A 27223-nucleotide genomic window follows, 5' to 3' on the forward strand; every position below is an offset into this window, starting at 1 on the left:
ACTGTGAAGCCCCTTGTATTTTGATGAATCTTCTTGCAAATTAACTACGTGTATTTGTCACTAGACACAGGAGGCTTTGGCAGTATTAACTAAACAAGAAACCTGCATCTAATCCCATGAGTTGAGTGTGTCTCAGATTATTGCTGCTGAGTTTTTAGAGTCTTGCTGTTCAGGTCAACGCCATCTCCTGTCTTCTCCATCTGTCTTTGCTAAACCAGTTGCTAATGTGTGAGCAACCTTTGCATTCATTGCTGCTTCGCTGAAGCCTGTTCCATTTGCCTTTGAAGTCTGGGATCTCTGGGGAAAGAGCATCAGTCACTATGTGAGCTTCTTGTTTCGAAGGACCGCATGCTGGATTCAATAACACATGTTTTCTCCCAACTTTCAAGAACAAAGTACAGTTCTGTGGTTCAGCGGCCGCCCATCTGGTGAGTTGCTTCCACTCTGGTTGAAAAATAACCCTTAAGCTACTGCAAGTAAAGAGCCCTTGTTTTTAATAAGTAACCTTTAACTTTTACACAGTAGGTTGAAGGGCACAGAGGGGCTGAGTTATTTTTTTGGTGTATGCTGGGACTGGATGAGGGTATATTTAAGCTAGACTGTTCCAAATGGTGTTTGCTCCGATGTCCTCTTGCTCTGGAGGCTGAAGTCTGTTCCAGACAAGTACTGCAGTAAGAGCTGCAGAGGGGAGCACACATGCAGAGGAAGGAGGCCTAGAGAAAGGATTATGCTGACATTACCCATTTTCCATCTGTTTGTCCTGCCTGAAACCGAAGGGGCTTTCAGTCTGATGCATCTTTGCCATTACCTTTTTTAATTAAAAAATGGAAGTATGGCCTGTTTTCATCACAGTGAGATGCTCACTAGAGTTATCCAAGAGCCTTGATTATTTCTTAAAAACTGTGGGATAGATGTTTCTTTCCACCAAGAGAATATCGTGTTATCATTGCTTACAAGGACCCAGCATGCTACACAAACTGCCACAGGCTGTTTAAAGCCTTTCTAACCTCAACAACTCTGTTTTAGATAAATCATGAGGGAAATACCTATTTATATACCTCAGCAGGATGCCCTCATAACCTAATGAACTCGCCTTACTGCAAGTGTCCTTTTCAAAAGCAAATAGTTAATTTGACATCAACCTGCGTGATTTTCACAGTTGACCTTCCTTTTCCAAACGCCTTGAAGTCACAGGCAGAGTTTTTAGGTGAATACAAAAACCTTGTTACGTGTTTTTCACGGGGCAAACCTGAACCACAGAAATGAGAACAAAATCACCATGGACTCAGCTCTTGTGCCCGCCTGACATGAGTTTGGTACGTGGTGCCTGACCTCAGGACCCTTCTGGCTGAGTACTCTTCACGTAGCACTGTAGGATGGCAGTCTGAAATGTAAGACTTTTGCCCCACAACCTTAAACACAGCGACTTGTTGCAGGCTGGGCAGAGCTGTGGGGAAAGGAGGATGTGCTGCTGCGTCCTAGGTGGAAACTGGCTCGAACAGGACATGGTTTAATGGTGTAGCTGCTGGGTAGCAACCAGTTTATCTCCATCTGAGATTTACTTGATCGTAGTTGAGATTATGAGATTTACTTGAATTATAGTGTGGGTAGGTCAGATGTGTTGGACATCAAAGGGGATCCTCAGGGCTACGCTGGATCGTTCAGCAGTAACCTAATATATCCTTCACTCATTTGATAAAAGCTTCAGGGGAGCATCATTATAGCTAATGAAGCTTTTTGAATACAAATTTAGCATCATCATTTAATGGGAGTTTTGTGAATGTGCATTGAAACATGGGATCATTTTTGCAAACCATTTCTCCAACCCTGCTTCTCACTGTCCAGCCCTGCTACGTACCAGTAAATGATGGGATAGAGGATAACAAGGAGTAAAATAACCGTAGAGTTTGCAAAAGGGAAATGGCATCCAGAGATGGTAGGCTGGATTCATCTTTCTTAACTTTCTAGATAGAGAAATCTGAATTTCTCACCCTGGGCTGCATTTGCAGCCACTGATCCCTCCGGAGGGCAATTCATCTCCCTCACGTGGTTCTTGTAGGATGAATCACTCTCTGGATATAACCATTTCTTTCGGTGGACTATAAAAAGAATTCTGGATGAGTAGCTCAAATTTGGGCTTTTAATGATTTAATTTACGGATGACGCATCTTAAGTAAAGTGACCCATTAGATGTGGATTAATCCATTTGGGCATGGATTAATCTTGTATATGGCATCCTGCGTTATAAACTGCTAAATCAGAGGTAAATACTTTCTGAACCAATTTGTTTCCTTCTTTCTAGAAGTAATCACTAAACCAATTTGGTAAGCCTTACATCTGTATCTCCTAACATTACATTTTCTCACTGTCCTACAGTTTGCAAGACTCGGAGCAAAATAATTCACCTGCCAGAAGCAAGATCCTTGAAGCAGAAACGTGCTGGTCTTTCAGAGCTCCAGGATCGGGCGGTTTTGCAACAACACTTAAAGAAAGAGCAGAAGGTGCCAACCAAATACAGGAGGGAGCATCAATAAGTGGATGTGCTGACCCAGAGCAAGGTGTCATGGCCCAGAAAATAGAAGAGCAAACCTGCTGAAGGTCACGCTGTTTTACCTGTTGTGCTGATGCTGCTTGAAGAGTTAACAAGGGTCTGAAAGTGGGGACCTGCTGGCACTGTTTGAAGCTCGGTGAGTGACTTTACTGTGTTGATGTGTTGTTCAGAATGAATTTTTGGCAACAAGGGAAAATTTTTCAGTTTGTGTTTGGGGGAACGATGGCTACTTGGTATTTATGAGACATACGTACAAAAATATGGTTCTATACATAGAAAAATATGCTTGATTACTCAAAAAAAAAGTATTTGCACTGAGGACTTTTCAACTGTGTAAGCAGGTGCTTGTAAGTCAGCCTATGGTGAGAATTGTTCCTGTGTTCTCAGTTACACAGTGAAATGATGGGTATGGGCAGACAGTTAGAAGCCCTTGACTCACCACAACTTGGTGAATTACTGATCTCCCTTTGCACTGCTTTGCTTGTGTAAGGAAATAAGTGCTGTTTCATAGCTGAGGTGGCCTGGGTGGCTTAAATGATAAGCAATAACTTGGTAAGCCATTGTATTGAGGTTTGCTTTTAACACTGGTCCTGTGCTGAAACTGCACTTCCAGCTTTGGTTGGCCCCTGTAATGACTGTGAAGGGGTCTTAAAGCTGGTGCAAAGCAGAGAGGGAGGCTGTTGTCTTTTCTGTCAGTTTTATTGGCGTGATGTTGTATGTGGTCTCTGTAGGAAGCCGGTAGCTTACCAAAAATCATGAATTTAACTGGGTTGTTAAATTCATGGTTGGGTTTTTGTTCCAACCATGTGCGAGGACAGCTGGGCAGGCGGGAAGATGTTAATGTGCAAAGCCGAGGATTTCTCCAAAAGCCTGAAGTGCTTCATTGTCACAAAAATATTCCTTTGAAGGGCAACATGAAAGCTTAGTCTGTGTTTTGTGGCCCCCAGTCAGAGGGGTTGAGTCCTTTGTAACTAGAAAGCTGGGTTTGTGTCTGGTTGATAGGATTTAATCTATTTTTATTTTTCTTCTTGTGTTGTGGAGGTGAGTCGAAGTGACATGGCCATGCTGAAAGGGTACTGTACCTGTTCAGAGTTAGCACACCCAACAGCTCCTTCCAGTAGGAAGAAAGATTTCATTGACTGTGTCCATGTGCCTGGATTTTAACAATTTTGGCAAGAAGGATCAGAGTTTGTGTTAGGGCTGGATTTAATCCCTGCTTATTTTCCTGCTTTTTTTTATGATATAAGCCACGCACCCCAGAGAGCAACAACTAATTGGAATTAGACATTGGAATGGGCTGCCCAGGAAGGTGGTGGAGTCACCATCTCTGGAAGTGTTTAACAAAAGATTGGACATGGCACTTAGTGCCATGGTCTAGTTGGCATGGTGGTGTCAGGGCAATGGTTGGACTCCATGATCCCAGAGGTTCACTGGTCATTGATTTGTTTCAGTACTTTAACCTTCTGTTGTGCCCCTTATTGGACTGACTTTGTCAGGAGTTGTCAGGAGTTTTGGTGATGTGATGCAGAGAGATGAGATGATGTGACCAGGGCTTCAGAGACTTGGTAGAAGAGCCATGGGAAGTCAAGTCAGAGCTTACCAATTTTTCATGCGGTGAGGAGGACCTAGGTTGGAAGTTATGAAAACTCACAGAAGTAAGGACGCCTTGATCGTTTTGGGAGGAGGGGGAGTTTCCAGACAAACATTATACATAGTGATACTCCTTCTGGGGTGGAGTATGGACTGGAGCAGGTCTGCAAGCCTGATCCAGTCAGCAGGGTGTTTCACCCAGCCTGCCACCTCATCCCAGAGAGGACTAGCATCATCTAGGAGGACACGTATTTCTTCTCACTTCTGACAGACTGAACTCTGTGGGTGAGTTCGCAGCCACTTTCTGCTTTAGGGTGGGCATGTTGACAGCATGTACAGTCTCACCATATCCCACTAGTAGCTGGAAGAACATCAGGCAATGAGTCTGGAAGACAGTAGGAGCTGGCCCATAAAATGGCAAAGAAACCCATGCCACATCCCTTTGACCTCTGCACTGACAAAGTGAGGGAAGTAAGAGGAATAAGCAAAAAGTCAAAGCTGTGTCTGTCTTGTTTTGGTTGTCAACAGCTGAGGTAACGCCAGCACAAAGTCTGAACTTGTATTTTCTGTAGAAAATAAGGTGGTGAGGCAGGTGAGCATGGGTCAGCTCTACTTGTGAGAAACCAAAGAGAAATGGGTAATTCCAGCACGTTGTTTGCATCTCTTTCCATAGCTAAGTCACAGCCTCAACTTACGCATTTGCAGCTCGTTAGGCAGACAGGACCTTAACTCACTTTGAATCTTGGGTGTGCCTGAGTGTGCAGCCAGGTTTCAAAATACGCAGTGCCAGAAACCAGGCAGTCAAGCCTGTCCACTCTGTTGCACTTAGACTTTGGCTGGCAAACGCTGCTGTTGCTGATTCAGAGCTCACAAAAGAGCTTCTCTGCTCTCACGAGCCACAGAAGAGCTCAAGGAGACTCATCTAATAGTATATATAGTCTGTGGAGCAAGCTTACATCCTGTGGTGTGTTTCCTAGTGCTTGGATCCCCTTTGGAGTTTTTTGAAATCAAAAAGCATGTAGAAAGCCTGTCTCAGAGCTGCCTGGGGCATGTTGGAGGGCTGAGGGTGGACTTTCTCATTCCAAGCTTGTTGCACTGTCCCAGCCTTTGCTGGCTGCTCAAGCCCGTACCTTCCACAGGATGGAGCTGGTCACTGCTGCCCTTTGTTCTGGCCAGCTTTCATGATCTCAGGAGGGCAAAGCTACTTGTGATCCCTGCCAAAGTCATGTTTAGGAAGCAGGACTCTCACTCCAGAGCTCTTGAGAGAAGCGTTTGAGATCAAAGGATAAATTCCCATCCAAATTACACGGTAATCCTTGAACAGCTTTCTGAAAAGTAGCACCACCAGGTCCCATTTTCCAAAGTCAGTAATTCTTCTTCTTGCATTACAGATGGAGAGGCTGAATCATACCAAGACGACTCCCTCAGGCAGGAAGAGCTGTCCCTGTGCACATCAGTAGAGCGGGACCCAGTGTTCACCTTTGCTCTCCGGGGGCTGCCGGTTCAGCTGGAAACCGCAGGGCTTCTGGATGACGTTTTCCTCTCCTCCCACTGAATCAGCCTTTTATTTACTCTTTGGAATGCAAAGTAACAGGACACCCTGTGAGTTTTATCTCTCTCCCAATCCTTTGTATGGCTGGCCAAGTTGCCAGACCGGCTTGAATGTTTTAGCTGCAGACAGAGATGGGGTGGTTTCAGGGTTGTCTGGCAGGAATCTGGGTGGGAGGGCACTGTGAAATTTGAATTCAGGAGTCATGCTGTGAACAGAATCGTTGAGACACACTGCAGGGAGGAAAAGCCTTTGTCACTGTTCGAATCCAGCTGGTGTGGCCGTGTGGATGGATGGTGTTGCTTTGCGGAGCTGGAATTAACTGGGAGCTGCCTCCACCAGAAGGTTTTTCCCCCGCAGGCAGGCAGCCTGCCTTCCTTATGTAAGCAGCTACGTTTTCCCTTCTTTCACGTGGATGGCATTCCCAGGGCTGGGAGCTGATGCGGAAGTATCCTGCCTGTTCAGACAGCGTTCGCTGCTCCTCCAGCTAATCCTTGTCTCCTCTGGGACTCTCCTGGGGGTCGAGCTCAGGGAGGAGGTTTAGCTCTTGCAACTACAGCTCTGACAAAGACCAGCTTGGTTCTCCGATTTCAGCGGTGCCTAAAGCAAAAGCACTCTCCTTCCTCCTTAAAGGTGTGTTAAACCTCGACTTGCTGCTCTCGTAATGCTGTTGTGGCCACACTGAAAGGAAGAGGCGACATCAGGAGGAGGAGGTGACAGCTTTTATTGGATGAACTGACATAAGCGGGAAGAAACAGAGGCTTTGTTGCTGACTGCTGCCATTGCATGTGGGTAAGTGGCTTGATCTTTCTGCTTCAATTATGTCTTTATTCATATTGACTTGGCTGACTAGAGAGGCACATGGAAGTGTCTTACCACAAAAGCACGTGGCAGACTGCTTGTTGGGAATTGCTGCTTTGATGTTTTGGGACTGTACGGTGCCCAGAAAGAGGGGGCCCTCATCTATCACGGTGACTTAGCAACACAGGCACAAAATAAATCACTGCTTCAGCAGCAGAGAAATGGGAATCCTGTCGTTCAGGGCTCTAAGCCAGCTGCCTCCCAGGTATATAATATTTTATATTTAGCATGTGTATTGCTTTCTTTTTTTTTTCCCCACGGTGATGAGTCTCCTTGTTCAAAGAGCCAGTTGGGCTAATGAATTCGTTTGTAAAATGTCAGTGGCTTGAATGACAGGAAACACGGGGTGTTAGCAGCTCTGTGTGAAGCCAAGAGTTGTGGATCTTTGCAAGAGACACCTTAGGCCTCCAAGAGTGAGTCTGCATCTTGCCTTCATTAGCCACATCCCAGAGCACGGGTGTTTGCCTGGCACCTGCCTGGGGGAGATTTGTTGATATGCTGAAGAGGAGAAATTTGTAGAAACGAAGGGCAGTGGTTCAGCTTGGACTAGGACTAGCTGCTTTATACCTAAAATATGCTGTTTCATGCGGGTATTAAGTGAGGCTGGAGCACCTGCAGTCAGCCAGGTAGGGAGTGGCTGTAAAACTAGAGCGCTGGGCAGGGTTGGGCATCAGCGGGAGAGCTGAGAGCAGCTCCTGACATCAGCCAGCCAGGTGGTTTCAGCAGGCTGACTAACAAAGCCACCTTTTGAAGGGGAATACCTTAAATCCCGAGATACTTCCTGCTGCAGGTGGATTCTGGTAGCTGCTGGGGGAGCAGGGAAGGCTGTGGCAGAGTTATTTCTGTAAGAGCACAGAAGTGATGTTGTATTTTTCACCTAAAGAGAAACCAGCAGGATCAGAGACCTGACACTGCCTCTTTTTTCCCCAAACACCTGCAAAAGGGACGCAAAACTTGTGCTCTGCGCATGTTGGTATAGACTATCACATGCAAGACAGGGAAGGACCTTTCCAAGAAAGGTGATGTTGGTCCAGCTATCTTTAATCTTGATTTACTCTTGAATGTGAGAAATCCAACTATTGGAGCTTGGGGAGGAGTCATCTTCCCAAGAAGAGGAAAATGACAGAGTAGGACTGTGTCAGAATTCAGTGTTAAAAGCCCTCTTTCAAACCTGTGTTAGAGCATTCTCAGAACCCAGGGCTTTGCTGCTGGTCCCTCCTTTTCTTCTCTGGGGACACTTTTTAATATTAAACTGTATGTTCCCTGGGAGGTGTTGCTGATATGTGAGCAACACTTTGCCAAATTTGAATACACGTGCAGTTTCTGCTGTGTGGCTCATCGTTTTGCATCTGGTCTCCTCTGTTTGGTAAGAGATGGCTCATTTCTAACGCGCTGCAGCCCAGCTGAGAGCAGGTTTGGGGCTGAGATAAAGGGAATATTTTGCTTTGGCAGCCCCTGAGCATACCAGATGTTTTTGGGGACGGCAGGCTTGTCACGGGGGCTAACGTGCTGGAGAGTGCCCTCTTTGCAGCGGGGTTTCATAGCGTGGTAGTTGTTGTCACCCGAGAAGGGATAAGACCTTGGGTACATAAAGCTTTGCCCTAGGAACTGTTGTGTACAGGAGTGCCAGCAAGCCCTCCTGCTGTCTGCGGGGTGGCTTGAGTTGGTAAAAGGCAGATTTTTCTGGTTTCATTTACTAAAAGCACATGGCAAGAGGGTCTCTTTGGGTGATGCAGAGCCTGCGTGGGGCTTTTGGGTACAGCTTTTTGGCCATGAATTCTCCCTGCGGATGCGGGAGAGGCGGAAGCCGCGGCCAGACACGGGAGCGTCGGGAGACCTGCGGGGTGTTTCCGCCTTCCCGCACCTGCCAGGAGCACGGAGAGGAGGAGCCGGGCGCCGTGCTGAGCCGAGCCGAGCCGTGCCCAGGCGAAGAGCAGCCGCGCCATGGCGGCCTGAGCCGGCGCGGCAGCTGCCCTTGCCATGGAGCGGGGCCCTGTGGCCACCGGGGCCGGCATGAGGTACAGCGCCCAACCGCAGGTGAGAGCGGTGCTGGGGGGGTGGTGGGGCTCTCCCAAAGCTGTCAGCCTTTCACCAGGCTGCCTCGTCCTCTGCTCGCTCCGGTTTGTTTGAGCCTCACGGGTCAGCACCGACCGCAGCGGCTCCGGATCCCTTGGGAAACTCCCGCTCGCCCTTCGCCCTGGGGTGAGGTCAGGAGAACCCATCTGGGGGACACCGCCGAGCCCAGTGGAGTGGGAAAAGGAAAACCAGCGTTGGGAAAGTGGCCATCCCGGCCCGTGTTAGACCGCCTCGGTGTCAGCGCTGACATCGCTCTGCCGGGTTTGATTTCGGCTTCGGCTGGGCGCTGGGGATGTGAGTAAAGATAAAGTACGCGGAGGTGAACAGTTTGCAGCGTGTGGGTCTGGGTTGTTTAGCAACAGATCTGACCAAACCTGTTCAGGTCTGACTTTAACTGAGGGCTTCGGGGCTTCGTTAATTAACCGATGCCTTATCGGCGTGCTTTGAAACTTGAGCGAGCTTCAGCCGCCGTCTTGTCTTTTCGTGTGGGTCTTCCTGGCTGAGGGTCGGGCAGGGACTGGTGGTTTTGGGTTGTGCTTCTAAACCCTGTTCTGTGCCACGGAGCTGTTTCAAAACTGAGCTTTTAGGTTAAAGCCCGACAGCAGCACTTTCCAGCTCACCTGCAGGCTGTCTCTGAGGCCTGGCTTTAGCTGTTGTTATCTGGCAGCAGCGAAGGAGCTAGCAGGTTTAGCACTGAGCAGAAAGCTGGCCTACAGCAAGAAAAAGTTTCCCTTGCCCCCAGCCCCACTGTCCTGCCTGTGTCAGGGCCGCGGTGGCTGCCAGGAGCGGGAAGGAGATGCTCTCACTGATACTGTTCAGCTTAAGCTCTGCGTTCCCTGGCCGGGTCGGGGTGACACCGTTGTGCGCAGCGTGATCTTCCCTGCCCAGCTTGTTCTCTTGCGCGCTGGTGTGTCTGTACAACAGGGCTGAGTGCTTGAGCGAGTCCTTTCACACCATGGCAGTGGTGTGCCAGGTCCTTTCCCCTGGTTCTGGGTCAGTTTTCCCCCTGCATCGGTTCAAGAGGAGCTGACCTGATCCAGGAGAACTTCCCCGAAGACAGTACCTGCCTTCCTGGCTGCAAACAGCCCGAGGAATTTGTCCCTCGTGGACTGACTGTCGTTGGACTTGGCTCCCTGTAAATAAGACAGCAGAGCAAATGTGAGTTATTTTGCAGTGACTGTGTCTCCTCCTGCAACGAAGGAGTTGCAACAGTTCTTGGGCACAGTGAGGAGCAGCTCTTCCTTGGAAAGAGCTTTTCTCTCGGGTAGTGGCTGGTGGGTGAGCTGCTGCTCAGGCCAGTTTTGCTGCTGTTGGTGCCAAAGGCAAACAGGGGATAAGGAAGGCAGGATGAGAAAAAGGCTGAGGCCGATTGAGAGGGTGTCAGACCTTTGCTCAGCAAACAAAAGATTTGTAAAAGCATTGAGGGAGCAGCGAGAGCATTTTTGAGGGCCTGGCTGTGGGGAAGGTGTCAGACCAAAGGTTCTCGCCTTGCCCAGGGTAGAATACGCCGTTGCCATCCAAAGGCCACCTGGGCCAGCCTTACAAATAACACCCCGCAATATCCGAGCGATAGGTTGGGGCGGAGGAGGGAGCAGCTGACAGGGATGGGTTTACCAGATGCTGGTGTTTCCCCTTCTGTTGACTCCAAACATTCAAATGTCGTGGGCCAGATCCACCTCAAAACTGTAAGAGTCGGTCAAGAGCGTTGGCAAAATGTAATGATGAGCGTGGAGTGTTTCATCGAGGTCTGGAGCTGTTGTTAGGCTGCTGGAGGGTGTTTTTGTTGTGCAGACAGTACTTTCTGTACCAGGAAAGATGTCAGAGTGTTTTAAATAAGCTATTTGCATCCGTGGCGTGTTTCTTTTCTGGTCTTGGGACATAAGTGTGTTGTAGGGAGGAATTTCATGGCTCACAGCTACATGTATCAGGCCTGTAAGGTAGCTTTATGTCCTACTCCTCCCCAAGAATTGCTAAGTCTTACATGTAAAAAGTCTCTGCTGCCACAGAAGCACGGTGAGAAGCGTGGTGGCTTTTTTTGAGCCTCTGTGTTGCATGATCCAGCTGCGCCGAGAAGCCTGGTGCGGGGCAGCGAGCCAAGCCTGTGCTGTCCTGTGCAAACATTAACTGTAGTTTCTTCTGTAATAAACCTAAAGGAATTTGGTTTCTCATGTGACTCAGGATGGTCACAAGACGATCGAACGCTGTAGAGGATTGGGCTCGAAATTGGTGCGTGAAGTGGGTGTGTGTGAGGTGTATCTTTCACTATTGCACTTGCCCTCTGTGCCTGGAAGGTGGGCAGTCCGGAGGACTCTGTGTCCTTTATTTGCTGCTCCGTATTCCCTCGTTAGTTCTGATGTCATCATTTTATGGTGTCATTGCCCTTAATAAGGAACTGAAGACTAAAAATTTTAGGCTGGCAAAGTTTCTTCGGTGCTTTACTGCCCATGTAGAGGCAACACAGCATGAATATGCCTTATGGAAACTTCCTTCTTATACGTGCCGTTTCCATATATTTCTTACCAAGAATAAGAAGAGAAGTGAGAAGATTATTCTTATCAGATCTCTTCCTGGAGGAGTATCAGGGTTTGCAGCAGGAGTCGATGCAGGATGATGTCAAGAGTTTTGTAGCTGTACTTGAGCTGCTTGGGTGAAGCGAGTTGCATGCTCTGCACACCGCGTGCCAGCAGCTTTTATATGTGGTTTTTTTTTTTTTTCTTATGGGAAACAGGCTGTTTCCCCTTATGCCAGCACCACAAAGCTGGTGTTAGCTTTCAGTATGATCTGGGAAACCTCAGGTTTTGAAAATAGAACTTTCTTGGCTCTTTCTGCACTGCACAAACCCACCCCGTTGATCTCAAAGGATCCCAAGTTCTGAGCCCAGCTTGCTGGCAGCGTCCTGAGCCGGTTGATGGATTTCATTCCTCTCATTTCTCCTGTGATATTTGTTTTAGTTTTTATTGAACACCACCTGAGGCAGGTGTGGCTGGAAAAGGGGAGGTGGGAATTGCCTGTTGGGATACACAGGCTGGCATCTGCAGGGTGTAATTACCCAGCAGGAGTCTAACCGCGTCGGCCGGTGACTCTTCTTCATTTGAGACCTCCCCAGGCCACCTCCAGGTTTGTATTTTAGGGGTTCCTTTTCTTGGCTGTGTGTGTTAGTGCCACACAGCGGGTCTTCTGCAGTGAGACTGCCTTGGTTGCACACCCGCTTTTACCTTCTGTGGTCTGTACAGCTCTGGCCCTGAGCAGTCCTGTGGCAGATGAGCAGAGGCTGGGATGTGATGAAGGTCAAGGGAAGCAGCTGAATCTCAAAGCTGCCATGTGCTGGACAAACAAATTAACCAGTGGTGATAAGGGACAGGTGAAACCAAGGACCAGGAGCCCCGTCCTTCTGTGGGTCAGGGTCCAGTGAACCAGACGCAGACACTGAGTGAGAGATGGAGCACCTATTTTGGAGGAGAGGGGAGCACTGGGGGCTTTTGGTGCCTGCAACCCATGAAATTGTCTTGCTGGAACCACCAGACAAGCCAGAAATCAGCCTTTATGGGAGATGCTGATGCCAGATGGACCCTTGCTTTGTACACATCCCAGAAATGTCCTTGCTGGAGAGCTGTGCTCTGTGGCACGTCCTGGCCTTTCCACCATCCCCCATTGCAGGAGGGTACCTCTGCTTTCTGGTAAGCATCTCCAGTCCAGAGCTGACTGTGGCAGTACCCACCATCCCCGGGTGCCTGCTGAATTTCCTGCTGGCAGAATTAGTCACTTCTGCATCTGGTTGGTCCAGTCTGGCAGAGTATGGTTGCTGTCTAAAAATACATCGTGCGGCTGGCTTTTGGAGGAGGAGTGGGAAGGTTTGCTTATGCACAGGACTTCTCCTGAGCTCTCCACATGGAGGACCTGCGTGCAGGAGGCCTCCAAGCGCTATATAAATCTGTGCATGCTCCTTTTCCAGGTTTCCTCATGGAATCAGTATTCCAGGGGAAACCGGGACGTGGAAGAAATGGGGCAACGTCTTTCAGACCCTTTCACTTGATTGGCATGTGGCTTTCCTGCCAGGGCACCACGTGGCTGACGCCGGGACCACAAACCTCCGATCCTGCCGTGGGGAGCCCCGCCGTGATGGTGAGGAGGAGCAAGAGGAAGTAACTGAACGTGTGACTAAGGCGGAGAGAATAGCACGGGAGGTTTTCTGTTAGTAATGTTTATTGGCGTAGTTTCCTCGAGCAGGGCGAGAGAGGCAGCCCTTGAGTCACTCGGTGCTAGAGGCTGTTTCTCGGAGAGTCATGGACGAGGTGAGAGCAGGACGTGCTTTCAGATCCCCTCTGGTTGCGATGGACTGTTCAGTACACGCGAGGCAAACGTGCAGCGACCGTTAGCTCGAGGAGATTAAAATTGTAGTCATCTTTTGCTTGATTTAACTACGATCTTTTGAGCCTGTCTTGCTTTTGATTCTGTCTGGTTTCTGCCTAGCCTAGAGGATGGTGCCCAGCACCGCAGAGGAGGTGTTTTTCCCCGAAGGGGATGCGCAGCGCGGTGGGTGAGCGGAGCAGAGGCTGAGCCGCGCTGTCTGGGGACAGGCAAGTCTGGTACTAAGGTCAAACGGGTGCTTTTCGTGCTGAGTGTGGGCAGGGAAGATTCAGCCTCTTACTCAGAGGTCAGGACACGGGACCTCGTCTGAAACCTTCCTGGCACGACCTGATTCAGCATTCCTGTAGTGCTTGGGGGATGCTTCAGATCCTTTGCCTTGTATTGAGAAGAGAGTTTGCAGGAATCACTGTTGCTTGCCCAGGCTGCGACGCGTGACAGCTCTTCCAAGCAGCTTCACACGAGTGCCAGAGCTGGCTGGGGGATATAATAATGTCCATAAGGTATGAGGATGGGAGAGGAAAAGATCTGGAGTACAAAACAGAGGGCAGGGAGGGAAACCTCTTTGGATCCAGTCTCCTATCTGCCTCTAATCACTGGGTAACTTCTGGCAAGTAACTGTCAGTGGCTGCTTATGGATGTTGTAAAGGAGTAGTAACAAAAATAACCTTCCCAGGAGTCCCCACACTCCTTTAGTTTCTGTTGGTGCTGCCGACTCAGCTTTGGAGCAAGAACAAACTGATAAAGGCGTGCTGTAAACTCTCGCAGGTTTAAGATCTTTCATCCTTTCTTTCCCAGAAGAGCAGAGAAATTGTGTAAAGAAGGATGAGATGGTGAGTTTTCTTGCCTAACTTTGGTCACGCTGCAGCCACAGCAGCCATGCCTGTGTTTGGAGGTGCTGGAGGCGGAGGGGAGCTGTGTTTTCCTCCTGATTTAATCACACTGATTAGTTGCTCTCATCTAAGAGTTTTCTCTCTGCAAAGACACAACCTTTAGCTTGAAGAGGGTGTTAAAATGCATCAGCCACAGTGTTGTGCGGTCTGACTTTGTACAGCAGCATCTCCTGCTTGCAGCTGAGCACCATTTTTTTCCTGGCAGTTTAGTGAAACTGAATCTTGGGAATTTTGCAGAGGGCTGAAGGCACCCTCAGCCCAAGGGTATGATCTTTGAAAACAGGGTTTTCTTTGCTCTCCTGGTAGGTTTGGGGGTATTTCTTGCATGATTTGGAAACTGATGGGAGCCAGATGGCTGTTTCGAAGATGGTGTGTCAAACTCCGGGCATTCTTGGCTTTGATTGAAAAGTGTCCTGATTTAGGATGTCTGTATGTATTTAAGCTTTATTTTGTGTGTCTTTTGATTTGAAGTTTCCTTGGGTTACGTTTTTCCTGTGTGATCACAGAAGCCAAACAGGAATCACCACATCCCCCTTGGGGTTGTCCTCTGCGGCCCTGCTAGGTCTTTCGTTTCTTCTGGCGGTGGCTGGATGTTGGTGATAGAAGCAGCCTGGCACCTCAGAGATGATGTGCTTCACAGTGGTTTTTTTCCAGTCTCACAAGGGGATGAAGGCTTCCTTCCCCGTGCTGTAGTGGAGAGCTGTCAAATGATACACTTGCATTATTCTGCGAGCAGATGGTGTGAAAACTGGTGGGTTGCTCTGGACCTGGTGGCCTTCTAGTAAGTGTTTGCAGAGGATTAAACTTTACAAAAATGTAGGGTAAGGTGCCTCCCCTGCCACGTCCCTTTCTTTTATGAAGGGCCTCGGGCGAATACCGCAGGGAGGAGAGGCTTTGGGGAGGTGCGGAGGGTGGGAGGAGAGGACAGAGACTGGGTGAAGGAGAGGGCAAAAGGAGTTGGGGAATGATGCAAGGGGGGAGCTGGGCTTTCCTGCAAAGCAGGGCTTGGGAAAGATAAAGACGGTGGAGCCATTGCACCTGAGGGACATGCAGCAGGATGGCTCATGGCCTGGGTCTGCAGGAGAGCACAGGGGGCCCAGGGGTCCCTCTGTCAACCCTTTGCCGCTTGTTTTTCGTGACTTTTAGGGGCTTGTGACGTTTGCATCGAATTAGCCTGAGCTGTTGGTGTATGTTTGTGTGGCTGAGAGAGGACAGGCAGCGTCTGAGCCGGCGTCGTGTTTGTGGGGACGACGTTACCCCTGCCGGAGAGCAGGAATGCACTGAACGCAGCGGGTTTGTGCCAGTCAGCACTCTGCTGTCCCGAGCCCCGTGCCGCTCCCAGGAAGCTGCTGGACACCCAGTAAGGCTTGAGAGAGGTGAAAATGGGAAGGTGGTGGCTGGACAGGCGTGGTTTGGGCAGTTTGCGGCAGGCAGAGAGCCCTTCCTACCTGAGGGAGGCACAAGAAGCAAGCAGAAGATGTGGTCTGCTCTCCTGGCGTGGGTTAGAGAGCTCTGGGGAGGAGAGGAAGTGCTGGGGGTGCAGATCCGGCTCCCCGACGTCTGCCTGTACCGAGGGTGCTCTGGGCTGCGTGGCACCCTCTGAAAACCTCTGGGTGTGCAGCCGTTCTGATTCCACCCTCGGGCTGGAGGTGCAGGTACGTGAGCAGGGCAAGGATGGAGGGCAGGTAAGCCAGAAGAAAGCGAAACCCCAGGGCACCGAGTGTTTCACAGCTGATGCAGGGCTCTGTGCTGTGGGAGAGACCTTCCTCATCGTCACCCAGCCCGGCGTGGGGCCGTGATAGCTGTGGGGACTCTGCGCTACGGGTGTCATCCCTATTCCTGGGCAGCTGCCTTTAGGGTCTGCTCTTCTTAGCCAACACGTCTTGTCCTGAGAGTCTGCCTGGTCATGGATGTCTTGTGTGTTCGTCTTTGTTTTAGTTTATTTCTTTTTATTTGGTATTTGCGCTGAGTGGGGAATCACAAGCAGAAATACAGGAGCGTTGTGTCAGCCCAGGAGACATTCAGAGAGCTGTGCCACTGTAAAGGGAGGAAGTAGCTCGGTTTCTTCTCTTACGGGAATGCTATTTATAGTGTGCTGTGCCCCACGAGCTGTGTGACACACCTGCCACACAGCGAGCGCTTGGCAGGGGTGAAGTTTTGTCTGCAGTTTCATCTGCCGGCAGGCAGAGATCTTGGAGGATGTGGGCTTGTGACCTACAATGGTCACAGGGGGTGCGTGGACTCAAGAAAGATGTTGAGGTGTCGGAGCGAGTCCAGAGGAGGGCGACCAAGCTGGTGAAGGGTCTGGAGGGTCTGACCTACGAGGAACAACTGAGGGAGCTGGGGGTGTTTAGCCTGGAGAAGAGGAGGCTCAGAGGTGACCTTAGTGCAGTCTACAACTACCTGAAGGGAGGTTGTAGTGAAGTGGGAGTCGGCCTCTTCTCCCAGGCAACTAGCGATAGGACAAGAGGACACAGCCTCAAGCTTCACCAGGGGAGGTTCAGGTTGGACATTAGGAAGAATTTCTTCTCAGCAAGGGTCATTAGCCATTGGAAGGGGCTGCCCAGGGACGTGGTGGAGTCACCATCTCTGGAGGTGTTTAAGAAAAGCCTGGACATGGCACTTAGTGCCCTGGTCTAGTTGCCATGGTGGTGTCAGGGCAACGGTTGGACTCGATGATCCCAGAGGGCTCTTCCAGCCTGATTGATTCTGTGATTCTGTGACTTGCCCCTGAGTTTACTTGACCCAGTCACTGGGTATTAAGTCCAAAAAGTAATTAGGTGCGTGCGGAAAAGCAAAGCAAAAGCCTTCAGGGTTTGTCCTGCCGTGGGGTGGCTGCGGGATCGCCGGCGTCGAGGCGTGCCTTGTGCTGTCAGGTAGCTCTGCTCCAGGCTGCTTCGTGGCTGGACCTCTCCAAAGCAGGCTTTGGGAATGGCCTTCCCACCGTCCTGCCCTCTCTGCTCTCCTAGGACATGAACACCCCGGAGGAAGGGGTGGAGTTCCTCCCTGCCATGAACTCCAAGAAGATGGAGAAGCGCGGCCCGAAGCGGCAGGTGGTCGTCGCCGTCACGATCGTTGTTTTCCTGCTCGTCTCCCTCGTCACCGGCCTCCTGGTTTGGCACTTCAAATGTGAGTGTGGTGTCTGATGGGGGATGGCGTGTAGGGCGATACCCTGGGACCACATCCACCTGGAGAAGCTCCGGGATCCTGTGTTGCTCATGTGTGCCCTCTTTAGCTCTGGGAAGTGGGGGGACACCATTTCCACCCCTCTGCCCCGATTGCTGTCCCTGGGGACCTGCCGTGCCACGGTACCAGCCCTGACTGCCCTTTCTGACTCTGAACTGTTGCCTTCCAGACAGGAACGCGGCCGTCAGGAAGGTTTTCAACGGCCACTTGCGGGTTCTAAACTGGGAATTCCTTGATGCTTACGAGAACTCCAGCTCACCCGAGTTCCACATGCTGGCCAAGAAGGTGAAGAGCACGGTAAGAGGTTTCTTGCATCCCTGCTTCTGTCAGCAGGACTTTCTCCTCGTGCCCTGTGGCCACGGGGTTCTTGCATATAAGACTGCTTGGAGCTTTCTTGCTCCTCTCAGCTCTCCCTGCCATCTGCCTTTCCCCTCAGACTCGGGTATTCGTTGTGCTTCCCCTGGGGAAGAGCGGGACGAACTGAGTCAGAGCAGGCTGTGGTGGGCAGGTCTGGGCCCTTCTGGGGCTCTCAGCCTTCTCTCTTCCTCTCTTCGGCCCCTGCAGATTCCTGCATCCAGGGATGCTGGGTATGTGCCCTGATTTGCCATAGCAGGCTTGAAGCTCTGTCTGTCTTTAGCCTTTGCCCCCTCCTCACTTCTAGACGTGCCAAACACCTTTCTTTAAACCTTTCAGGTGGAGGAGATCTATAGGAACCACGCAGATATTGGCCCTTACCACAAAGAGACAGTGATAACTGCGTTCAGGTGAGTGCTCAGTGCTCTCTGAGCCCTGTCTGGGAGGGGAGGATGGCTATGCTGGGGTGTCACACAGCTGTATACCCTCATGGGGATGGAGGCACCTCAGTAGTCACCCTGAGTGACACAGGAAAGGGTGGGCAGTGAAAAGTGACCTGAAAATGCCTGTTGTTTTCTGCCAGTCCTCAGCACTGAGTGCTGAGGGAGATGTCTTGGGAAAATCAAGGTATGGCGTGGTAGAGCCCTGTGAACCACAACGGGTGGTGCCTGGCAGCTTTGAAAGGGACTCCCCGGGCTGGCAGGGGCCTTTGCTGGGCACAGGTTGCTTATCTTGTCGTTGAGACTCTCCCTTCCCCATGGCCATCCTCCAAAACTGGCTCACCAAGTAGCCTGGCCCCTTCTTCTGCTGATCCTTGAGCCCTCCTGCGTCTGTCCTTGCTCTCACCCCACAATCACCCTTCCCTGGCAGCGAAGGCAGCGTCATTGCCTACTACTGGTCAGAGTTCCTTGTCCCCAAGTACCGGGAGGAGAGTCTGGATAGGGCGATGGCAGACAAGCAGAGCCTGGTCCAGAGGTGGAACCCCCGCCTGCGAAACCCCATGCTGAAGGTGGAGTCGGTCGTCGCTTTCCGTGAGTGCTGGCTCCACGGTCCCTGGGCCTCTGTGTGGGACTGGGGGGGGACATTTCTCTGGAGGGGTCAGCTGCTGGTCGCAGCCCTCCCTCGAGTGCCTTTGGCAGCAGGGATGGGCCGTGCGGACTGGGGGAGGCTGCACAGACCCCTCCCCTTCGCTCCAACACTCTATCTTCTCCTCTGAGCCCACCTGGAGAGGGACAGGGATAAACCCTCCCTCCTGCAGAGGAAAAGCTTGATCACTCGCCTCCCCAGAGCCCAGGCAGGAGCAGCCTCCCCCTGGCCAGTGCAGGGAGAGACCCCACAGCAAGGCTAAATCAGTGCAGGTCCCAGGGACCTCTTCAGCTTTGCTCCCAGGGACTTTCCACAGCCCAAAGGATGACAACACTTCTGTTTTCTCCTCCAGCTGCCGACCCCAGCATAGCTTACTCCGCTCGGGACCGTAAGTACAGTTCTTCAGTCTCATGATGGCCTCTTTGGGGTGGTGATTACCCTTGTGGGATGGGGAAGGGCCTGAAGAGAGGTGCTCTGCGTGCAAGGCAGACCTCCGTGTGCTGCTTGGAGCTGGTTTGGGGTCAGCCAGACTGTATTATTACCATTATTAGGGTAGTGGGTGGCCCTGGCTGTCCTTCCCCAGTGCCTCACGTTGTAGGTGGATGGTGATAAGCTCCCTGCAAGAGGTCAGGCGAGGAATTACGAGTGCCTCACTCTGCATCTCGGGGAAAGACAGGGCAGAACCTCCTCATTTGCCTCGTTAACCCTTCCCTGCTCTCCCGGGCAGATAGCTGTGTGTTTGCCCTCCACGCCAAGGAAGGGGAGATCACCACCTTCACCACGCCGGGCTTCCCCAACAGCCCGTACCCCAACAACGCGCTTTGCTACTGGACGCTGCGGGCGGACGCCGACTCCGTCATCAGCCTGACCTTCAAGACGCTGGAGCTGGAGCAGTGCACGGATGGCAGTGACTACATCAAGGTGTACAACTCCCTGAGCCCCGTGGAGCCCCACGCTTTGGTCAGGTGAGTGTCCCCGTTAGGTGTCTGTACGACACCGAGTCCTGGCTTGAAGTGGCAGGGTGATACTGAGAAGTCCTGCTGCTGACTGAGCTCCTGTCCCTGCTCAGGGGTGGTCTGTGCTGCTTGAGGCTCTCTGTGCAGTTGTATCTAACAGATTTTGTCCTTTACTTCCTAGGCTCTGTGGGAATTACGCCCCTTCCTACAACCTGACCTTCCTGTCCTCCCAGAACGTCATGCTCGTCACGTTGGTTACCAACAAGGAGGGGAGATTCCCTGGCTTTAAGGCTGAGTTCTTCCAGCTCCCGAAGACGAAAGGTGAGCAGAGGCCTTGGCCCAGTTCCCCCCCAGCTGAAGAGGGAGGTGCAGCTGCGGCTGTGGTCTGTTTGCCAGGGCCAGCAGACCTGGAAGCAGGTCACATCTTGGCTCTTGGAGCTTGCCTTGGCCACGGTGCTCTTGGGCTGCTGTAATCATGTCCCCTGAGGAGGGCAAAATAAGAATTACGTTGGATTAGACATGCAGATTGATGTATGCAGGAAGCACCTAATTGATCTCCTGGGTTCTCGCCAAGCCTTGGAGCACAGCTGCTCTCTCCGGAGATCGACTTAAGCTTGTCAGAGACTGTTGCATCTCCCTCCCTTCCTGCCTCTGGCGATAGCCTGCTAAGGCTTGGGAAAACCACGTGTCTCTGCATCTCTAACCTGTTTTCATCTTCTTCCTTACCTTCTAGTCTGCGGTGGGGCTCTGAAAGGAGAGAGCGGCACCTTCACGACTCCCTATTACCCGGCACACTACCCCCCAGCCATGGACTGTGTCTGGAACATAGAGGTAAGACGAGGTCCTCTCTTTGCCTTAATTAGACTGTCAAATGAACTTGCTTATGCAGGTCACTGCAAGCAGGCTCACAGCAGATGCTGCCTAGGGGCTTCGAGTCTGGTGTGACTGCAGGGAGGCTTTAGGAGCTGGTGCCAAAGGCAGAAGAGGCTGCGAGAGGCCCGAACCCTGTGTGACACTGAACTGTAGCCCCCAGTAACTGCAGCTTTACACAAAAAGCACGTGGGCTTTGGCACAGGCCAGTCACTTGCTGGCAAAACTGGTGGTGGGGGAAACCTTCTGCCCTGGGAGAGCAGGCACTGTTGACAGAGGTTGGGCTTCAATCCTGCTCTGTGCGCTTGTTTGATCTGGGATCCTGGGGTCAGCAAGCAAAGCAAGTGTCTAAATGACAGCGTGAGCCATAGTGGCTGTTCAGGAGGGTGGTTCTTTTTCTGCTGGACTTCTTTTTCAATTGTCTTCTGTCCTCCCCCCAAACCCTTTTCCCATGAAACTTATTCCCATTTTCCATGCTCCAAAAAACAACACGCCACTGACCTTGCTTCCTTTTGCAGGTTCCCTCGAAAAAGAACGTGAAGGTGCGTTTCAACATGTTCTTCGTGCTGGAGCCCGGCATCCCAGTCACCTCCTGCACCAAGGACTACGTGCAGATCAACAGTACGAGGTAGGGGTTGGGCGCTGCCTTCGAGTAGAGGGACTATGTTTCTTCTGCTCTCCTTAAACTTGCTGTGGGAACGAGTGTGCTGGGGCTTTTTGGGATATGATGAGGCAGGAGGGTGTTTGGGTCTGACCTGCTGTCGTAGCTCAATGCCCCGTGGTGAGGGCAGCCACACGCTTGGTTCTGGGGGTTAGACCCTGGGTTTGTTGCGTGCTGCAGCTGAATCCCCCCAAATGCTGGGGAACATCACACCACGCGCCTCGTGTGCGGGAAGGCAGAGGCATCTGGCGTGGTTTTGCTTGAAGGAGCAAATCTCCATGGTTGGGGTAATTGCGTGGAAGGTTTGCTCAGTGCTGATCTACTCCATTCATCTTTGCTCTCTCTCCCTCCAGGTACTGTGGGGAGCGTTCCCAGTTTGTGGTGGCCAGTACTACCAACAGAATCGAGGTCCGGTTCCACTCAGACCAGTCCTACACGGACACTGGCTTCTCTGCTGAGTACCTGTCCTACGACTCCAGCGATCGTGAGTTGAAATGTGGAGGCTGTGGGGGGAGCTGGTTTGCCTGAGGTCTGGAGGCAGTCCTGTAAATTGGGAACACATCTTATTTTCCTGCAAACCCCCTTGTGTTCCTCCTCTGCACCGAGGAAAAGGTGTTGTGCTGTGAGCAGGCACAGAGAACTTGTGTGCTTTGGGGAAGGGACATAGAGGGGACGCCTGGAAGGTTCACGTGTCGTTTTATCCCTCTCTCAGCCTGCCCTGGCAAGTTTACCTGCAACACGGGCCGCTGCATCGACAGGAGTATGCGCTGCGACGGGTGGATGGACTGCGTCGACGGCAGCGACGAGAGATCCTGCAGTAAGTCCCTCCTTTGATTCTTTTTGGCTTGTCACGGGAATGCTGCAGGTGTTTACTCTGGGCTTGTTGGGGGTGACGTGCCTCAGTGCTGAGGCTTTGCAGATCAGCTGCCGGTCTCCCTGCTCGCCTCGCTCCTCAGAGCTGGAGTGAGAGGCGCTCGGTGTGGGGATGGATTTGGGATCCTTTCCCAGCGTAGGAGCTGTGGGTTCCTGCTAATCTAGTCCTCTCCCAGTGGGATCTCCCTCCTTTTCCAGTCCCTTCCAGCTGGGAATGTGTTTTCCCATTTAATCCTCCGGGCCGTTGCTGAGCTGGGTGGTATAAAGGGACATATTTTGTTACCAAACCGGGCAGGTATTGCAGGGCACGTCTGGAAAACCTGAGAGATACACAGGAGATGTTTCTTTGTGCAACACGTTTTCTTCTCAGGTTGGCAGAGCTATCCCACAGATAATGTTATTGTCCAGGGTCTGCAGTTAATTAGGGAGGGCATGATCCCCTGGTTTGGGATGTTGTTCCCAGGTAAGGGGCTGTATTCTGAGGCTGGCCTGGCTGCCAGCACCGAGACCAGGATATCTCAGGTGCTTTCCCACTGGTTGTAGCAATCACTGTGCTTGAGTTGTTGCCTCTGGCTGTCCTGCTGCTGTGACGGGAGCTTCAGCCTTAACTGCCTACAACACTACAACTCTCCAGATAGTTTTGTCCTCCAGAGCAGTGGAATTACTGTGCTAGAGCCTAAGTGTGTTATGTATTTATGTATGTGTGTGTGGCCCCAGGCTGTTCTGGTGCTTTCTGCTTGCACGCTGCAGTAGGTGTGATGGTGGGTGGATCGCTGGTGACTCTTCAGGTACCTTTGCAGGTCTGCACCCTGATTTTACAAGGGCATGGAGTGATAGGATGAGGGGGAATGGTTTTAAACTGAAAGAGGGGTGATTGAGATGAGATATTAGGAAGAAATTCTTTGCTATGAGGGTGGTGAGACCCTGGCCCAGGTTGCCCAGAGAAGCTGTGGCTGCCCCCTCCCTGGCAGTGTTCAAGGCCAGGTTGGATGGGGCTTGGAGCAACCTGGTCTGGTGGAAGGTGTCCCTGCCCCTGTCAGGGTGTTGGAAATAGATGATCTTTAAGGTCCCTTCCAACCCAAACCAGTCTGTGATTCTATGATTTCTCCCTTTCCAGCCTGTACCGCCCAGCAGTTCAGGTGCCAGAACGGCTGGTGCAAGCCCAAGTTCTGGGTCTGTGACAACGTGAACGACTGCGGCGACAACAGCGACGAGCTGCAGTGCAGTGAGTAACTCACCCCGCGGGCGGGAAGGGCTGAGGGCTTGAGCAGGGCGAAGGGGGCAATGGAGGCTGGAAACGAGGAGGCAAAAGACCTGAAATGCCAGCGGCTGCACCTCGCCTGGCGCAGCGTCCTCGAGCCCACGCAGGAGCCCTGAGTAAGAGCTCAGAGGAGAGAAACGAGGATGAGCAGAGGTGTAGGAAATGTGGGCACATCAGTGGTGGTGTGCAGCGTAGAGGAGAGATTGGGCATGGAGGCTTTACCTGTCTCGGGGCTAAGGGGGTGTGGGAGGTGCTGTGGGATTTGTGCCCTGCGGTCTCTCAGGAGCTGCTCTTCCCCCAGGCTGCGCCGCCGACAGCTTCAAGTGCGACAACGGCAAGTGCGTCCCCAGCGCGCAGAAGTGCGACGGCAAGGACGACTGCGGGGACGGGAGCGACGAGGGCAGCTGCAGCAATGGTGAGGAAGGGGGCACCTCCCCTCAAACGCAGCCTCCTACAGATTTCCTCATGGCCAGGCATCCTGGTGTGTGGGTTTTCACGGGGTGGCAACGTCCTGGGGATGGGCAGAAGAGGTGAAGGGCTCCTGGGCAGCACGACTTCCCCAGAATTGGGGCTGACCCTTCTCCCTTTGTCCTGCCTGCAGCCGTCCACGTCACAGTCCCCTGCAAGGAATACACGTTCAAGTGCCGCAGCGGGAGCTGCATCAGCAAACAGAACCCGGAGTGCGACGGGGAGCGGGACTGCGAGGACAACTCCGACGAGGACAACTGCAGTGAGTGCCCTGGGGAATGGGGGGACACGGGTTTCTGGGCTGGGCCTCTTAGAGAAACACTTAAGTGTGGTAGAGGGAGCCCCTGGGCTTGGTCTGAAAATAGCCAAGCTGTGTTCTTAGTGTCTGTGGTGTTCAAGAGGGCTTACACAGACGCTACAGGGGTTTGTCTGCACATTTAGGGACTTGGCCAGTAATTATTTTAGCAAAGTTATCATTTGTGCTCCTGTGCTGATGGCATCAGCCATCCCTGACGTGGGTAATGGGGTGCTTGTGCTGTGGGAGGTATCCCAGAGGAGCAAAGGGGAGGTGCTGAATGGGACCGGGAGTAACCAAGTACTTCTCCTTCCCCCCCCCAGACTGTGGGATCCGCTCCTACACGAGGAAGTCGCGGATCGTCGGCGGGCAGAACTCGGACGTGGGGGAATGGCCGTGGCAGGTCAGCCTCCACGTCAAGGGCCAGGGCCACATCTGCGGGGCCTCGCTGATCTCGGGGAGCTGGCTGGTGTCGGCGGCGCACTGCTTCCTGCAGCTGCAGGGCATCAGGTAGGGGGGACAGGACAGGACACCAATTTTTACAGGCATTTTTACACCAAAAAAAACACAATTTTTACAGGCATCTCAAGGAAACTGTTTAAGATTGTAATGTAGGACATCTTTGAGATGGGGCCTCACCCTGCCCTGTGTTTCCTCACTCCTGCAGGTACTCGGACCCCGGGCTGTGGACAGCCTACCTGGGCCTGACCGACCAAGGCAACCGCAACGACGCCAACGTGCAGACACGCAAAGTCAAGCGCATCATCTCCCACCCCTTCTTCAACGACTACACCTACGACTACGACATCGCCGTGGTGGAGCTGCAGAGCCCCGTCACCTTCTCCTCCGTCGTCCAGCCCATCTGCCTGCCCGATGCCACCCACAACTTCCCCGTGGGCAAGGACCTGTGGGTGACGGGATGGGGAGCGACCGTGGAAGGAGGTGAGTGCTGGCATTGCCTTGTTTTTATGTGTGATTTTAGGGAAAAGTGGGGCTGGCTGGACACAGTTTAAATGTAGTAGCTTGCCTGGAGACTGGGATGAAGTGGGATTCCCTTGGGAGCGCACAAAGTTAATGCCTTGTAACATTATTAGGACAAAGTGGGTTGTTCCAATTTCCCTGGCAATTAGTTGGGTGTTCAGAGCCCAAATGGAGCACACGGGAGGGAAATGCTGCTCAAAAACGCTTTTCCTCACGCTGCCCCTCCCTCCTCGCAGGCAGCGGAGCCTCCATCCTGCAGAAAGCAGAAATCCGGCTCATCAACCAGACAATCTGCAACGAGCTGCTGACGGACCAGCTGACGCCGCGCATGATGTGCGTGGGGATCCTGACGGGCGGCGTGGACGCGTGCCAGGTGAGCCACCGCTGCACCAACACTCGGGGTTGTCGCCGTTAGGCAGAGCCTTAGTTAGGGAGACAGGCCATTTTTACCCTGGCACCTCCACTCACATTCCCACACTTCATATACTACACATCTACGTGGATCCTCCTCGATTTGGACGACTTGGAAGGGGCGTAAGGAGCAGATTGTGTCGACGCAGGACTTAGTTTTTTTTGAGACTGCAGACCACCAATGCAGGACTTAGTCTCCAAACCATCTCACCAGGTAGGAGCACAACCACACTCCACTTTGTTACTGAGCACCTTAATTAGCAAGGTAGGATACTCATTTAGCTCTTTATTCTGGCATTCTTATTGCCATACTTAAATATTTGTTTCAGATACATGTACAGGTTTTTTTTCTTGATTCAGGAAATTGTATGGACAGCTGACTTAGAATTCTTTTTGAGATGATGGACTTAGTAATTGTGTTTGTGATTTACTTTAACACTTTGCATTAGGACAATGTACTGGGTTGGTGCTTATGCTACTGTTTGTGTCCACAGGGAGATTCTGGGGGTCCCCTGGTCAGCGTGGAGCCCAGCAATCGGATGTTCCTGGCCGGTGTGGTGAGCTGGGGTGATGGCTGCGCCCAGAGGAACAAGCCTGGAGTGTACAGCCGGCTCACCAGCCTCCGAGACTGGATCAAACAGCAGACAGGCCTTTAAGGACATGGACAGCTCTTGTACACACTTGGTACTGGCACAGCCTCTACTGTGAACTTGAACCCTCCCTCTACCTCGCTGCAAGCACCTGGGACTCCACACACAGAGCCACTGGTTTAGCTCTTTGTATTCCCACCTCAGCAATCAATGCTTGGAGTATAAAATTTCCTCTTTATTGGGTAAGTTAGCACAACACCCATGAACAACTTGAATGACCAGTCATTCAAGATACATATAAAATAAAACTTAAAAAAAAAAAAAAAAAATTAAATTAAAAAAAAAGAAAAAAGACAAACACTTTGTGTTTAGAGGCAAACTTTATTGGGACAGGTTCAAAAACACGCTGTAAAATATTTTTCTAAGTCCTGCGTTTGTTTTCAAACGGCCATCCGCACCCCTTTCTCTGTTGTTCAGTCGTGGGGGGGGGGAAAGGGAGTTCTTACCATGGTTTGGGGGGGATCACCTCCACGATCCCTCCCTTGGTGTTGTCCCACGCCGGGGTCTCCTCCTTCAGTCCTCTGGCCGAGTTGGGTGCTGGTCAGGCCGAGTCCAGGCTGTGGCACTGAAAGAGAAAAGTTTGGCTGAAATGTGCAGTCACTCACCCCAAGGGACACAGCGCAGGGGGCTGATGGTGCAGAATCATCCACCTTACTGACCTGGGCCAGGTGGCCTGAGCACAATGTGCCTTAACACTACACTGGGGTGGTGCTGACACATCTTCTGAGCTCCAGCTGCTGGGAGTTGTGCTGCACTCAGTGACTTCCCCTTCCTCGCCGTGACAAGCAGAAGGGCTTTGCTGAATTCACTCCTGGAGCCTGTCCCCTGCAACGACAACATGAGTTAGCTGTGCCAGACATTGCTCATAGACCACTTTATTTTTGTAAAGAAAAATACAATGTGACTTGTGAATGTGCTGATTTTATTTCCTTTTTCCATGTAGCCTCTTCCTTGCCCCAGAAGGGCAACACTCCCCTTGAGTTTAGTTAGTCCCCTCCTTGCCTGTAAATAAATTGTTTTGTAAAACACTTTATGAAGTGGAGATGCTCTAATAAACTGGGATATTTTCTAATACTCTGGCTGGTTCTTTGAGCTTCTGTGCAAGTCTTCCTGCTGCAGGAAACCTGCAGCACAGATATCCAGTACTGAAGAAGTGGGGAGCTGAGCTCCAAAAAGTGAAACACTTCAATCCTGTAACCCTCCCACACACAGCAGCTCCACTGTGCTGGTTTTGGTAACAGCTTGGCAGGAGCTGGAGCAGACCCCAGCGCTGGGCTGCTTTCTGT

General features: G+C 51.7%; 1 protein-coding gene across 2 annotated transcripts; it reads left to right on the top strand.

Annotated features, from left to right (window-relative positions):
- Positions 1–347: 347 nt before the first annotated feature.
- ST14 (ST14 transmembrane serine protease matriptase) lies at positions 348–26991 on the top strand. 2 transcript variants are annotated; one of them, XM_068418127.1, is made up of 22 exons: positions 348–428; positions 2377–2687; positions 5533–5743; positions 6324–6482; positions 16855–17014; positions 17241–17368; positions 17765–17835; positions 18296–18456; positions 18864–18899; positions 19239–19476; positions 19649–19788; positions 20201–20298; positions 20856–20965; positions 21352–21482; positions 21711–21815; positions 22989–23096; positions 23434–23547; positions 23734–23862; positions 24219–24405; positions 24563–24837; positions 25113–25249; positions 25782–26991. In XM_068418127.1, exons 4-22 carry the CDS (start codon positions 6477–6479, stop codon positions 25941–25943), a joined length of 2496 nt encoding a protein of 831 aa, XP_068274228.1. In that variant the 5' UTR covers positions 348–428; positions 2377–2687; positions 5533–5743; positions 6324–6476; the 3' UTR covers positions 25944–26991. The 2 variants fall into 2 exon arrangements, with proteins under 2 accessions (XP_068274228.1, XP_068274229.1); XM_068418128.1 differs by lacking the exons at positions 348–428; positions 2377–2687 and adding an exon at positions 5364–5450.
- Positions 26992–27223: the final 232 nt, after the last annotated feature.

The sequence above is a fragment of the Nyctibius grandis genome, chromosome 25 (genome assembly GCF_013368605.1).
Source record: "Nyctibius grandis isolate bNycGra1 chromosome 25, bNycGra1.pri, whole genome shotgun sequence".
NCBI lineage: Eukaryota > Metazoa > Chordata > Aves > Nyctibiiformes > Nyctibiidae > Nyctibius > Nyctibius grandis.